This window comes from Protobothrops mucrosquamatus, unplaced genomic scaffold (assembly GCF_001527695.2).
Source record: "Protobothrops mucrosquamatus isolate PMUCROS unplaced genomic scaffold, P.Mucros_1.0 scaffold454, whole genome shotgun sequence".
In the NCBI taxonomy this organism is placed as follows: domain Eukaryota; kingdom Metazoa; phylum Chordata; class Lepidosauria; order Squamata; family Viperidae; genus Protobothrops; species Protobothrops mucrosquamatus.
This window is the reverse complement of record NW_015386777.1, coordinates 91,880-106,551: the sequence shown is the minus strand read 5'-3', so window position 1 is coordinate 106,551 and position 14,672 is coordinate 91,880. Positions and strand designations below refer to the sequence as shown.

The window sequence follows — 14,672 nt, the reverse complement described above, 5'->3', positions numbered from 1 at the left end:
TAAAATAGATGGATACATTGTCAAACATTCATTGTTTTGTGCTATAAAGGAGCCATAATTTTGATTCATGTTTTAAAACATAAAGTGTGTGTGTCTGTATTCAATTAGGCTAATTTAATTCCTGCAAGAATGTACTGAGAAAATCTCTTGTATCAGTTAGTTATGGCAATTAGTTGTCACTGGCAGATATGCAGAATTGATGCATCTGTTCATATAGATTGTTATCACAAGGGCTAAATGTATTAATTTCTGGTCCTGGAATGTAAGTGGTGCTTTTCATCCAAAGCTATTGCTCTAAGATTTCTACCACTCAGTGTGTTGCTCTCAGTAATTTTGTCGCTCAGATCCAATTATCGTGCAGTGCTTTCAAAATCAAGCTTGTCTTGGCTGCAGGGCGAAACATGTTAAGGTTTATCAAGACTCACTTATACTCAATGATGTAGATTATGTAGATCGTTTCAAAACTGATCACTGTGATTCTAGAGTTCTTGGTGTCTTATTTATTTTAAAGAATAACGGAATGGCGTAGATTGCTTTGAGAAGCAAGATTATTCTCGCATTAGCTGAATAGAATGACAACATTTCATTATTCTGTGATATCACTGAATATCTCTGCAGAGCCTTACTTATTCGGGGTCGGCATAGTGTAGAAAGATAAATGCCTAAAAAACAATCAGAAAAAAGTGAAGGGTGGGCATTCTCCCATTTATTATAAAAACCTCTCACTTCTTTCTCCCGTAGAAATCCCTGATATTTGTGAAAAGACATACACCAGGTAAACAAATAAGCCTGTGTGTGAATGAATGTAGAGAACAAGGACCTCATTTTAAATCTGAGGGGTGGGGAATAATCTCTAGGTTCAGAATTGGAAATGTCTTTCAGGAATTGATTCTGATGGGAGTAAGAACTAGTATCAGTTCAAAAGCTGATAGCATTGTCCAGAATAAACTTTGGTCGATGGTTTCACGTGCCTAATTTTACCCAGCATAACCTAGACTCAAGAGTGTTTATGGCAATATTCCACTAAAGGAATTCTGGTGCCATAAGCACCTATTGGCGCCAGGTCTTCTGATGTTCTTTTTGCTGTAGCTTCATCTGTTATTAGCTTTTGATAGGCCTGTGCAGACTACTGTATTAATCAATCAATCAGAATAGAACTGGAAGGAACCTTGAAGGTCTTCTAGTCCAGCCCCTGCTCAAGCAGGAGACCCCATACCATTTCAGACAGGTGGCTGTCCAGCCTCTTCTTAAAAACCTCCAGTGATGGAGCACCCACAGCTTCTGAAGGCAACTTCTGTTCTATTGATTAAATTGTTCTCACTGACAGGAAGTTTCTCCTTAGTTCCAGGTGCTTTTCTCCTTGGTTAGTTTCCATCCATTGTTTCTTGTCCTGCATTTGGGTATTTTGGAGAATAAGCTGACCCCCCCTCTTCTTTGTGGCAGCCCCTCAAATCCTGGAAGACTGCTATCATGTCACCCCTGATCCTTCTTTTCTCTAGACTGGCCATACCCAAATCCCGCAGCCGTTCTTCACATGTTTTTGTCTCCAGGCCTTTAATCATCTTAGTTGCTCTTCTTTGCATTTTTTCCAGTATCTCAACTTTTTATTTGTAATGTGGTGACCAAAACCACATGGAGAGGAATATTTACATAATTACACAAAATTCCATGGAGAGGAAATTAGTTCCCTGTCCAGGATGAATGGATGAATGAATGGATGGATGGATGAATGAATGGATGAATGAAATGTAGTATTGCTGGTTCCACTTTTCTCTCCTGCCAGAGCTTCTGCCCTTTGCAGATAAAAAGACTGGCTGTTACATATCTGACAATGATTGAATTAATTATTGGAAGATGCATAAAATCCTAACAGCTAAACAGGCAGTTGTTTGGGGAATACGCTTCATTGAAGAAGACAGGTAGATGTAAATGTGATTTTGAGTGGGAAATTGATGAGCGTAAGACCAGCAGAGCCCTGAACAGTTTAGGAAAAATGGTATAGAAACAAATTAGTATAATATTTATGTTGTTCCAATTTGAATGGAGAATGGTGCAGGAGTAATGCTGCTCCTGCAGTATACAGGAACAATGCCAAACATGTATTGGAGAATTATACAGATAACATTTGTAATGTCAGAGAAAGTAGAAAAATCATACGTAAAGGATTGTACTTAAGATACTTGTTTGTTTTGGAATAAACTTCCAGATGGGCTTAAACAGGAAAGACAGTGCTAAAATCTACCTTAGAATTTTTCTCTATTTCTTGCAATGTCCAAGCCAGTGATATGACACATTCTTATATTCATTGTCTTAATTATATTTCTTTTAAGTATATTATTTATTAGACCTCTTTTAGGATGACTTTTAGTTGATGATTTAAAGAAATAGTTGGGTTATGTCGATTCTAATTTAATGCCCCTTCAAAGCTGTAGAGGAAAATTTTCTCCCCCTGTGGACCTGGCAGGTAGAAAGGAATTTGTACTTAGGAATGCCCTGATTTATCTTCCGTGGAGGAGGAGGATTTGACAGCCAACCTGTTGTTATTAAACTTTCAAGGAACTTCTGTGCAGTTGGGTAACACAAATTAATAATGCAAGTACTATGTTTGAAGGGCTTCTGGTTTGCTCACAGTTATATACTACACATTTGTGTATGATATTTCATAATGTCATAAACACAGTGGATATTCAGTGCTTTAATTAAGAAATAACTAACAAGCAAGAAGTCTCTGTGAGTGTGTGGGGACATGCCTGTTCCTAATAGTCTCCCATTTAGGTCTTAATGAGGTTTGATCCTGCTTAGTTTATGATCAATCAATAATCTGATTGCATGCTGACATATACGGTACCTGGACTTTATACTCCCAGATTGGTTTACTATTTTTATTATTTTTATTTTATCTTTGTTGCTTTGATTATGAGTGCTAATAACATATTAAGAATAAACCTAAGTAGCTTTGTGCAAATACGATCATTATTATTTATACTACGGTACACTGCAGTTGTATAGTTTGCCTTCTTCATTAATGCAGTGAGAGAGTCATTAAAATGCCTGCTGTTCAAATATTTGATCAAACTTCAATTAAAAACTATGTATTTCAAGTTAAAGGAGAAAACTCTACAGATTTGTAATTGAACATGACAGCTGTTCAGTTTAATTACGAGTGGATAATATTTTTTTGGGAACACTTGCTATCAAGTGAGCCACCTAAAGAGATGAGTTGAATGATGAAAAAGGCTGATATCAAAAGTAATTGGTTATTTTCATTTAAAGTTCCATTCTTTTCGCTTAGATTAAATAAGGTTGATTATTTCACGAGCTAATAAAGAAAAGAAGTGTGCACGTCTAGCTGCGCTGTTTAGATTTTATGACAGATGCTTCTGAAAGCATTGCTATTCCTATAACCTCTGAAAGATGCGGAGAATATATTAATGAGCTGCTTCCAGTGACGTACAATAACTTTGGTCTTGGATGGAAACAGATGTGAATGGCTCTGTTTAAATATTAAGCGGCCTCTGGGCCTCTGTTGGCTTGTTTTAAGGTGACCCAACAGTATTATATTTAAAAATACCTCAATTAAATGCTGAGTGGTTGACCTTGTTTAAATAGTCGTAATTGATTACGGCTAAAGTGTCGGTGGAAGTACTGTTGGTAACAACTCTCTATCTGACTGAGGCATGTTCGTTGACCTGGACAAGGAAGTTACACACCCTTTATAAAATAAACGCACAATCCAAGCAACAGGGCAAAATAAAAAACAGTTTAAGGAGAGTTGGATAAGCAAGATAAAAATGGTAAGATAGGCAAATGCTAAATTAGGAATATTCTCAATTACCACTTTAGATAAAAAAAAACAACCCACTGTAGTCTGTGAGAGTATGCTGTGTATAAGACCATAGAATGCAAGGAACCTTGGAGAGCATCTAGACCAGGGGTTTCCAACCATGGCAACTTTAAGGCTTGTGGACTTCAACTCCCAGAATTCCTCAGCCAGCCAAAGCCATTGAGCCCAAAGTCTCTGCTGCTAAGTGAGACACTTATTAAGTGAGTTTTGACCCATTTTACAACCTTTCTTGCCACAGTTGTTAAGTGAATCACTGCAGTTGATAAGTTAGTAGCCCAGTTGTTGAATGAACCCAGCTTCCCCATTGGCTTTGCCTGTCAGAAGGTCGCAAAAGGGGATCACGTGACCCCGGGACGCTGCCACCGTCATAAATGTGAGTCAGTTGCCAAGGGTCTGAATTTTGATCATGTGACCCTGGGGAGGCTGCAGTGGTCGTAAGTGTGAAAAACGGTCATTGTTCAAGTTTTGCTATTTTTGGAAAAATTGAGAAATTTATAATCGCTGATCTTTGGAAATGCTTAAACATTTGTTGTTTTTGAGTTTTCTAAACCCACCCTTCTTATGAGGGCAGCGCCCCCCAAAATAAGAGGATTTCACATATAAAATTTTAGATACTACGTGAGTATTTGAAAGAAAGGGACAATTGCAACTCTTCCTTTAGACTAAGGCTAGGAGTTCTGTATATTAAAAAAACTGAACTGAAAAATTAAATGTATCCGCACAATTTGAATGTAGGTTGCATACAATTCAAGCTTTTGCAAAGCCTAAATGTTTAAAATTCTTCCTGTTCCCAAACGCGGCTTGGAACTAATTTTAAGAATATGTGTCAACTCCAATGATTATCATATGATTTACTCCCAGGTAAGTGTATGCTGAGTTGTGAATTATGCACCCTCCAGTACTAACACCTGTACCTGTCCTAGTGAGTCTGGGAAGGATGTAAGTTAAGTGTTTCGTCTGTGTCTCTTGATAACTATGAAGGCTTCCTAGATGTTGGTTTTCTCTTTTAGCTGTGGAGGACTGGAGCTGCTTTTTCATGCATCTCAGATACTTCCCTTTCATAGGCTGGAAATACTTAATTCCTGTTTCCTAATACCTATGAGGTCTAAATCACTTTGGCAGAACCCGGTAGCTAATTTTGTGTTGCCCAGGCCCAGAACGGACTTCCGGAGGCGGCATCCACACAGAGAACCGGTTGTTCCTCTATTTGAATCCCACCACTGGTCTAGATGATACAAAGAATAATTCTAAATTTGGGCCAAATTTATTCCTAGTTGTTAGGAACGAATAACGTCCTGGAAACAAGAATTAAAGTATTTGAACTTAACAAAAGTATAAAAGAGAAAATCTTTATTTCTGCCAGTAAAGAAGGAATCCAAACCAGGATCCTAATCCACTGAGGTCAAGAAAAAAGAAAGCAGTTCTTTGGAAGAGAACTAACTAATTAACCTGACCATTCTTTCCGTAGCCCCGGGCTGATCCCATCCCCATATGTAGCTTCTGTCTGGGGACAAAAGAGTCCAACCGTGAGAAAAAGCCAGAGGAACTCCTCTCCTGCGCTGACTGCGGTAGCAGCGGTAAGTCACTCGGTCAAGGCATATATTTATATTTGCAGATTGAGGGTCCTCTAATGGATGGAAGGAGAACTTCATTCCCAGGAGGGCGTAAGTTAGAAAGCTTTCTCCCGCGAGTGTAATGCTCTCGGGGGTTCTTTCCACCCAAAGGTAGCATTTTGGAATGTCTGCTGTCCGTTTTGGTCTTTTAAAATAATAATAATAATAAAAATAAAAAATAAAAAGGTGAGTATGTCATCTACCTGAGACAAGCAGTGGAGTAAGCTGGGTGGGTTTCATCAGATTCACAAGAGTGTTCTTTCGAGAGAGAAATATTCTCTATGTTCACAGCCATTACTGGAATGGAAAGAAAAGAGAGAGAAAAAGGGAAATAGTAGAAGAAGGAAATTGAAAGGAAGTTGCTTGGGATAGTGACAAAAATCCAACAGGGTCGTTAGACACGACCCAGACATTTTTACGCCCAGTAGACAGGTAACCCAGATCGTGTAATAAGAAACTTTTGTCTTTGTTTAAGCCACAACACACAGTGCTAGATTGGATAAAGTCCATTTTGGCTAAATCCACTGATTCTTAACCCCTGTTACCTTGAAATCTCAGACAGAGCACCTTGGGAAAGTGAACTATTTTTCCATTGGTTATGGGATATATTTCACTCCTAGTGGATCACGCAACGAAGTCTGCATGCCTTTGGGAATCTGATGTGCCAGTAGAAATGACCAATTTTATTTTGCGTATATTTTCTTATAGGACTTTGATTTGTCAAAGTTCATGTGCTTCGTGGACAAACTTTTGTAAAAGATACTTTATCTTTTTACGGCTGCATCTGTTTTATGAGGGATGCAGGCCTATAAAATGTAAGAAAAGCTATGCTGGATGAGATCAAAGGCCCATGTAGTCCAGGAGAAAGACCCAGGCAGGATACAGATGTGACAGCTCAACCCTACATCTGGCATCCAGTAGTTCACTTGCATTAGACGGCTAAATCTCTGGGGGCAGAGCAGATCTCCCTGTTTTTTAAGGCCTTAACTATCTAAAAACGAAAGATTTGTGAAGAGAAGCCATGCCTTGGGTTTTCTGTGCCTTGATTAAGGCAGGGGGGGGGGGTTTACATTTTTTTCAGGTCGAAGGTCTTCGGTAGCATCCCAGGCACCGCAGTCTAAGAAATAAAGATTTTAATTTAGAAGTAATCAAGTAAATTATACCTACTGTGATTAATAGGATTTACCCCATCCCCATGTCCAGTTGTCTTCTTCTTCTTCTTGTTGCATTGAACATTTCAATCGGGGGATGGGATGGCCAGGCAAGATGTAGTGATGTAGTTGTTATTCCTTTATTTCCCTAGAGCAGGGCTGAGCAGCTATGCCCACTTTACCACCTGTGGACTTTAACTGAGCCAAGTTGGCTCAGGATTTCTGGGAGTTGAAGTCCATAACTGCCCCCCCCCCGCCAGAGCAGGTGCTCCTGGCTTCACAATTCAGTTGTGAAAATAGAAGTTTCTGCAATGCGTGGAAGAGGTTGCTTCTTTTCATTCCCTGCAGATAATGGCTTTTTACTACTGGTACTTGATGTAATAATCAGTGATATATCTTTCCTCATAACAATTCATAGTCACTGGTCAGGGAGATCAACACTGAGAATTCCAGGGCTTAAATAAAGAAACTTTCAGATACATTATAGATAAAATAAATTTAATTGGCTAGTTAAACGTCATCGAACATAACATTTTGAGATTGGCAATTGAATTGCTAAATGGCTAAATCTTGAATAAAGGAGTTCTTAATAAAATGCAAAAAAATATATCATAACTTATGAGAACTTCCTGGACTAGTGTTTCTATTGCAACAGAATGCTTAAAATGAAGGTTGTACTTCTTGGTTGTTTTAATAGGGCACCCATCCTGTCTTAAATTTTGTTTGGAGTTAACGACGAACGTGAAGGCCTTAAGATGGCAGTGCATCGAGTGCAAGACCTGTAGCGCCTGCAGGATCCAAGGCAAAAATGCAGTAAGTAAAATTTTATATCCCGTTCCCACAAGGCCCATTTGGCTCCTAGGGGACCCATACATAAATACTAGTATTTTCTACTCATATTAGAATGTACACTAATTGTATTTCAGATATTTATATATCACCTTCCCTATAACTATGATCAGGACTGCTCCCAGTATTAATTTATAATAAAATGGTTAAATATCATTACATATGTATCTAAATATTTAATGTACCAGAGACAAATTCCTTGTGTGCCCAATCATACTCGACCAATAAAGAATATCCTATTCTACATTCTGTTCTACAATATTTACATGGAAAGAGTGACAGGAATGAGAACTAGCCGGGTAGCCCAGCTGATAATTTAATAAGAGCCTTGGGTCATGGAAGTGCCAAGAGTCCTTTATTTATTCCCTCCCCCCCCCTTTCTCTCTTTCAGGATAACATGCTTTTCTGTGACTCTTGTGACAGAGGTTTCCACATGGAGTGCTGTGACCCGCCACTTTCTCGAATGCCAAAAGGTGAGCTTGGCCAAATCCGTGTGCCTCGGGGTTTCGTTCACTTCGGCCGTCGCTAAGTAGTTCCAAGAGATACCTATGTGGAATCCAGTGTGTGCTGATGATTGAGCACTCTGGAATTTGAAGCAGCTTTCCCCTTGCTTTATTTTACTAATTGCATTCATAACGCTTTTAAGATTTAGGCAACCCATGGAACCCTCCTTTTTAAGGGTCTTGGTTAATGTTTCTATGGTATGCTAAATAGCGCTCAGTGAGACATAAATGAGGCTAGACCTGTTTATCTTTGCTGCATGATTCTTTCTTCCTTATTCTGCTTGGAATACAATCTGGAAACTTTTGCTTCATGTCTGCTTCTGGAATTATGATGAATCTTCAATATGGTTAATTAAGGAAATTGCATCACCTAGAACTGAACAGTTAAACATAAGCTTGATTAATGCTAGTTGAAGGATTAGCTAGTCTGGCTTCTCTGGTGGGTCTCTTTGCCACAGTTTCGTAGGGATGAGGCTATTCTCTACCTTCGTGTTTTATAAAATTAATGGTACTTGGGATTTTAAGATTGCAAAGGAATATTTTCCATTTTTCAAAAGAAGAAAAATGTGTTATAATTTGCTCACTCTACCTTTAAACTTAACATGATAATCAGTAGTCTATTCAGCCTTTTACTGCTGATAAGGTGGGTTATATTTTGATTTCATGCTGTTTATTTCAGCACTGGAAATGACTTTTCTTTATGTCAAAGTCTCCTGTGCTGCTCCTTTCTAATACTTTCAGCTGGATAATTAATCAAAAGCTTAAAATAAAAATAGCTTTTGAAAATGAACAGCTTATCTTGCCAAGGAGGATTTATTACACATATACACATCTGACTAAAAGATTTCTCTATAACACACAGACCGTGAGTGGTACGTATCATCTTTATATGAGCTCTCCAACTAGGGCTGTTACCTTACGCCGTGGTTTCATACTATACATTAAATGAATTTATTTTGGTTTGTTTTCTTATTCACAAGAACTAACCTTATTTGTTACGCTGTTTTATTCTGCATTCTGTCCACTTCTAGAAACTTAGATTGTGATGGGCGGCTATAAAAATAAAACAAACAAAAACAAATAAAAACTATTAATAATGTATTGTTCCACAGCCCACACTCTGGACTCCATATTCAACTACAGGGTTCACTTATCACTTGTGTCTATTTAAAGTACAGGCAGACCTCGAGCCCAAAATTTCTGCTGCTAAACAAGACAGTTGTTAAGTGAACTTTGCCCCATTTTACGACCTCCCTTGCCACAGCGGTTACGTCAGTTGTTCTGTCAGTAACCCGGTTAAGTGAACCCGCCTTCCCCCGTTGACTTTGCTGGATGGAAGGTGGCAAAAGGGGATCACGTGACCCCGGGGACACTGCGGCCGTCATAAGTACGAGCCAGTTGCCAAGCGTCTGAACTTTGATCTCGTGACCACGGGGATGCTGCAGGGGTTGCAAGTGTGAAAAACGGTCACAAGTCACTTTTTCCAGTGCCATTGTAACTTTGAACGGTCACTGAATGAACTGTTGCAAGATGAGGACTTCCTGTACTGTCAACCGCTGTCTTCCCCTACTGTTTCCTCCCGTAAAACAGACTTTGGTCCTCAGCTTTTTTGTTGCTGAAAAAAAAAATCTAGTTACTGTAGGGTGTTGACACCTGCCAGGATGTCTTTGCATACCGAGCTGGAAATGCATGGGTAACACATTGACCTGCTTGGTGTGAATACGTGAACTAGAATGTCGCTGTCATAGGTTGTGTCAAGAGGGCGGCCTGTCATTTGGGTTTTACCTGATGCAGGAGGAACCGTCTCTTGTCTCTCCTCGGCCAGTTGACCGGGGAGCCTGTCCCGAGGGTGGAGAGGCAGCAGCAGAATTAATAGGCTCCCTTTCATGTTGAATTCAGGCATGTGGGTTTGCCAAGTCTGCAGGCCAAAGAAAAAGGGGAAGAAGTTGCTTCATGAGCGCGCTTCCCAGATACGGCGACGCTACACAAGGCCTATTGGACGACCAAAAAACAAACTAAAGCAACAAATGTTGTAAGTATTCTGCCTTGTTTTTCTTTCTATTAAGGAGATCCCTTCCTTATGATCTTTTTAAGAAGATTAATAATACTTTTCCCCATTCCACTGTAAGCTGTTTGATGGATAGACTAGACTAGACTAGAAGAGAAGAGAATGCAGATTAGAACAGAACAGAATAGAATATAGAATGGAATGGAATGGAATGGAAACGGAAAAAGAAACAGAATATACTACAGAATAGAATAGAATAGAATAGAATAGAATAGAATAGAATAGAATAGAATTAGAATGAATAGAATAAAATAGAATATAGAATAGAATATAGAATAGAATACAGAATAGTAGAATATAGAATAGAATGGAATGGAAATATAGAATAGAACAGAACAGAACAGGAGAGAACAGAACAGAACAGGAATAATAACTTTATTGTCACTTTAAATGTACGCTAATCAGCATACTTTAAAATGAGATTTCGTTGCATAACCACCTTCAATATACATTGCATAAACATAACAAAAAATAAATTATGCATATACCCACCTACACACACACGTATGTGGCCCAGAGAAACAACACAGTCTAGTTCAGATGTCTACATATACCTGGCGAGAAAAAAGCATCTTGCGAATTTGCCAGACCGATGGCATAGGGAGCAAAGCTGTTAATAATAATAATAATAATAATAATAATAATAATNGGATCACCCGGATCTCTGGGGGTAGTTCGTTCCAGAGGGTGGGGGCTCCCACCGAGAAGGCCCTCCCCCTGGGGGTCGCCAGCCGGCACTGTCTGGCTGACGGCACCCTGAGGAGACCCACTCTGTGGGAGCGTACCGGCCGATGGGAGGCAACCTGCGGCAGAAGGCGGTCTCGGAGATATCCAGGTCCGATGCCATGTTAGAGATGATATTCCTCCTCCTCCTCCTGTTAAACCTCATAGTATTTATTTTTATTTATTTTTTGCTTGCTTTTTATGGATAGAGAAGTACAGACCTATGAGATTAAAATCAAGTTATTTTAAAAAGTGCCTTGGAATTTGTTTTATTTGATGCATGTATTGTTTGGCAGAACAGCTTCCTTCGTGACTCAAGCAGCTGATCTGGTCCTCCACCCCAGATTCTTGTTTTCTAGAGCAAGGGGACATGGGGACAGCATGCCCCAAAGCAAAGAGCATAGTAGGGTCTTACCCAGGGGTCTCCAAACCTGGCCCTTTAATGACTTGTGGACTTCAACTGTGCCTGAGGAATTCTGGGAGTTGAAGTCCACAAGTCATAAAAGGGCCAAGTCTGAAGACCTCTGGTTCTTCCTTGTGGGGGTAATTGCTCTTCATCCTAAAGAAGCAGGCAAGTCTGTGTTTGTGCTTAGAATGTGGGCGTTATATTGCCACAGTCACAACTGAGGAGACCAGAAAATTAGTTCTCAATATAGTGTTAAAGGGGAACAAGAATTAGCAGATGAGATAGAAATACCTTGTGAGTGTTAACCTTCTTTATGTTAAAAAAAAAAAAAGCTATATCTCAGACATGTCAAACTCGCAACGTCACGTGACATCACGCGACGTATCGGGCCGGTTTTGCCATTGCGGCAGTGGGGTGGGCACGGCTTCCAGATGACGCGTCCGGCCCACGGGCCAGCAGTTTGACACCCCTGCTGTATCTAATGCAAATTTGATTCAAGTACTATATGTACAGTATATTTTTCTCATAATTAATACAACTATCTTTTTTTAAAAAAACCTATTCTATTCCTGTTTAAATGAGTCCCACATTTCAATACTCGTGCCTATGCAAAATTTACCTCTGTAGACAATTGGCTTGTAAATGACAAGCACAGTCAGATTTTTAATATATTTAACTTTCCGCTGCTTTGGCATCGGTCTTTAGGAAGGGCATGGAGAATCCATTCCGGTTGTCCGGTTGTCAAAATCCATGTACTGCTTTCTCCTAACACTTAGTAGGTATAGGACATTTCAGAAACATGTGTTTTATAAAAGCATGATCCTTATTACATCTTCCACAAAATGCTATTTTGGAATTGTAGCTATTTATTGTAACAATGACATATCACACTATGTTTTTATCTTTGTAGTAATTTGTTTACTTCTTTTGTTAAAACACTTTTAATACATTTTTTCTTTTCTTTTTGACAGTATATCTGTCTCCATCATTATCTTTGTGATTTGCTTTTCTTTCTCTTTTTTATTATTAATAAGAAGACCAATCATAAAAAAAACTATGCACCAGACTAGGAGACGGTGAGTTCTAGTTTTGCCTTAGGTATGAAAGCTGGCTGGGTGACTTTGGGCCAATCACCAGGAGAAGGTGAGTTCTAGTCCCGCCTTAAACATGAGAGCCTGGGGTGACTTTGGGCCAGTCCCCCTCTCGCTCAGCCCAACCAACCTAACAGAGCTGATATTGTTGGGAAAAGACGAGTAAGGAGTATTAGGTATGTCCGCTGCCTTGAGTTATTTATAAAATAATAAAGACAGAATTTTAAAAAAAAATCTAAAAAAGAGAGAAATCAATCACAACTGTAGCTTCATAGCTAAGGCCAGGGCTTGACATATTCAAACAGCTATGTAGAAAGATTAGAAGAGTGACCCCATTGCCCATGTCAGTAGCTAATAAACTTAGCAGTGCGTGAGAAAGAAGACTCAACTATGGTCCAAATGGAAGGATGCCACCTTCTTTGGGCCAAATGGCTCCCTTGGGTTGTGACTTTTCTCTTCACGTTAAGACTGTTAATGTCACCTGTCGTTCTTCCATTAAGTGGCCCGAGGGAGGGGGGATATGCCTTCTATAGAATATTTAATATTCAGCGAGATGTACGAAGGGATTAAATTGATTTGAAGTAATTACAAAATTTTCTGTTGATTTTCAGTTGGATAACTCTTCCTGTCTGTGGATATTCTTACATGTAAAATGAACGAGAAAGTGAAATATCCTCCTTTTAATCACTGACACCGTTGAGATGGGTCTGACATTTACTTAAAAAGTGATTTCTTTAACCTTTCAGCGCTTCCTTAAGCAAACTGCGCGTTCTTTCTCACTAAATCTCAGTGCTTCTCACTCATCGCTTCCCCACTTTTCTGTTTTCCTTTGTTGTTAATTTTATTTATGCCTCTGTAACTTTTTGCTAGGCTTGCACGCTTTTTGCAGTTAAAGAAAAATAAATTACTGTGTTTGCATTTTGATCTTAATGGTGTATAGAACGACATTCTTCTTTAGAAACTAATTTACTTTAAGTAGCGTTTTATGGCTGATATAAAAGTGGTATTTTTGTAAGTAATCATCTCTATGTATTATATGAGAGCATGGTACATTTGGGGTATCGCCTTCCTCTATATTGTCTGAATGTTGTTTTTATAGTTGTTGCCTTAATAGAATAAATTGACTTGAAACTTATCTGTTGTGACCCTCTGGATGCGTATTGTAGTTGTAACTATGCTCCGGAGGCAGGAATTTTATTTGCCAGATGCAGCCTCACAGACAGTCAATGAAAGCATCCTTATTAGTAGGGTTAAACTGTCCTAATTGTATATTATGCTGGGTAAAATGTATTAACTGTATATTGGATTAGATCTGTAAATTGCTACCGTGGTTATCAAATCAGTGTGGAGCCTCAGGGAGGCCGCTGCGTTCCTGCAGGGTTTTTAAATTCAGAATTGGGCAATACACTGTGACCTTCTTCAGAAAGAACATGGTTTATTGGAACCGATTGACTTCTTGTCATGTCAGTTTGACATTTGGGCAGAATTTATTAGAGAACAGCATTCTGTCACTCTGCGAAGAAAAAACTGACTTCTGGCTATCTAAGGTTTCATGGGACTGGCTGAAAATCAACCTGCTCAGCTTTTTTTCTTAAGCTGCTATAGGCAGGTGTTAGGATTTGGACCTTTTAATCACTTTTTTATTGTTTCTTAATTAGTTTTCTTGCCATGAAATGACTCCATGTGGGGGGTTCAGTTGATGTTAAAGTGTAGTCTGAATTTAATGTAATTTAACCACGATTAATGCCTATTCTGAGAAAGGTTTTCTAACTGTTTTTAAGAAGCAGCAGAAAATATGGGGAGAGAAGGGATCCTTTTTGTGAGTGACCCCCCAGTTTACGCTTGGTAAAAGGATCTACAGCACCTTTAATATACAGAATGCTTCACAATCGTTTCATTTTTCTTTTTCATTCAAAAACTTAGATGTGGCTAGCAACATTTCCTTCAAGATTGGTGTTTATTACACATCATCAAAATGAACAAAAATAAAGCAGTTTTAAGAATAAAATTAGCTTCGTCTCCAGTACTATGAAGGTTCCAGGTCTGAAATAGAATGGGAACAATCTTAATAAGCTTTTGCCAGCACATTTATTGAAACACATTATGTAAATGAAGTACATCAGTGTTTCTCAACCTGGGCAACTTTAAGATGGGTGGACTTCAACTCCCAGAATTCCCCAACCAGCAAAGCTTAAAGTTGCCCAGGTTGAGAAACACTGAAGTACATGATTTAGTCTACATGCAGGTGGCCCCTGTAGAAGGATTATTGTACAAGTACTCCTTGATTTGCGACCACAATTGTTGCTGTTGCTAAGCAAGACAGTTGCTAAGTGAGTTTTGCAAGCGAATCACTGCAGTTGTTAAGTTGGCAACACCGTCATAAGAGAATCTGGCTTTCCTCATTGAAGGTCGCAAAAGGGGATT

At 39.1% G+C, this 14,672-nt stretch overlaps 1 protein-coding gene across 5 annotated transcripts in view; it reads left to right on the top strand.

The window, feature by feature from the left end:
• The window catches only part of KAT6B (lysine acetyltransferase 6B), a 47,289-nt gene that overhangs the window by 5,658 nt on the left and 26,959 nt on the right, over positions 1–14,672 (top strand). For 3 of the 5 annotated variants that reach the window (XM_029284238.1, XM_015816456.1, XM_015816455.1), the window contains exons 2-5: positions 5,313–5,421; positions 7,306–7,421; positions 7,849–7,930; positions 9,860–9,992. In XM_029284238.1, the coding sequence (XP_029140071.1) occupies positions 5,313–5,421; positions 7,306–7,421; positions 7,849–7,930; positions 9,860–9,992 (440 nt within the window). The remainder of the gene's footprint in view (positions 1–5,312; positions 5,422–7,305; positions 7,422–7,848; positions 7,931–9,859; positions 9,993–14,672) is intronic. The other 2 variants (XM_029284239.1, XM_029284240.1) reach the window with 2 other exon arrangements.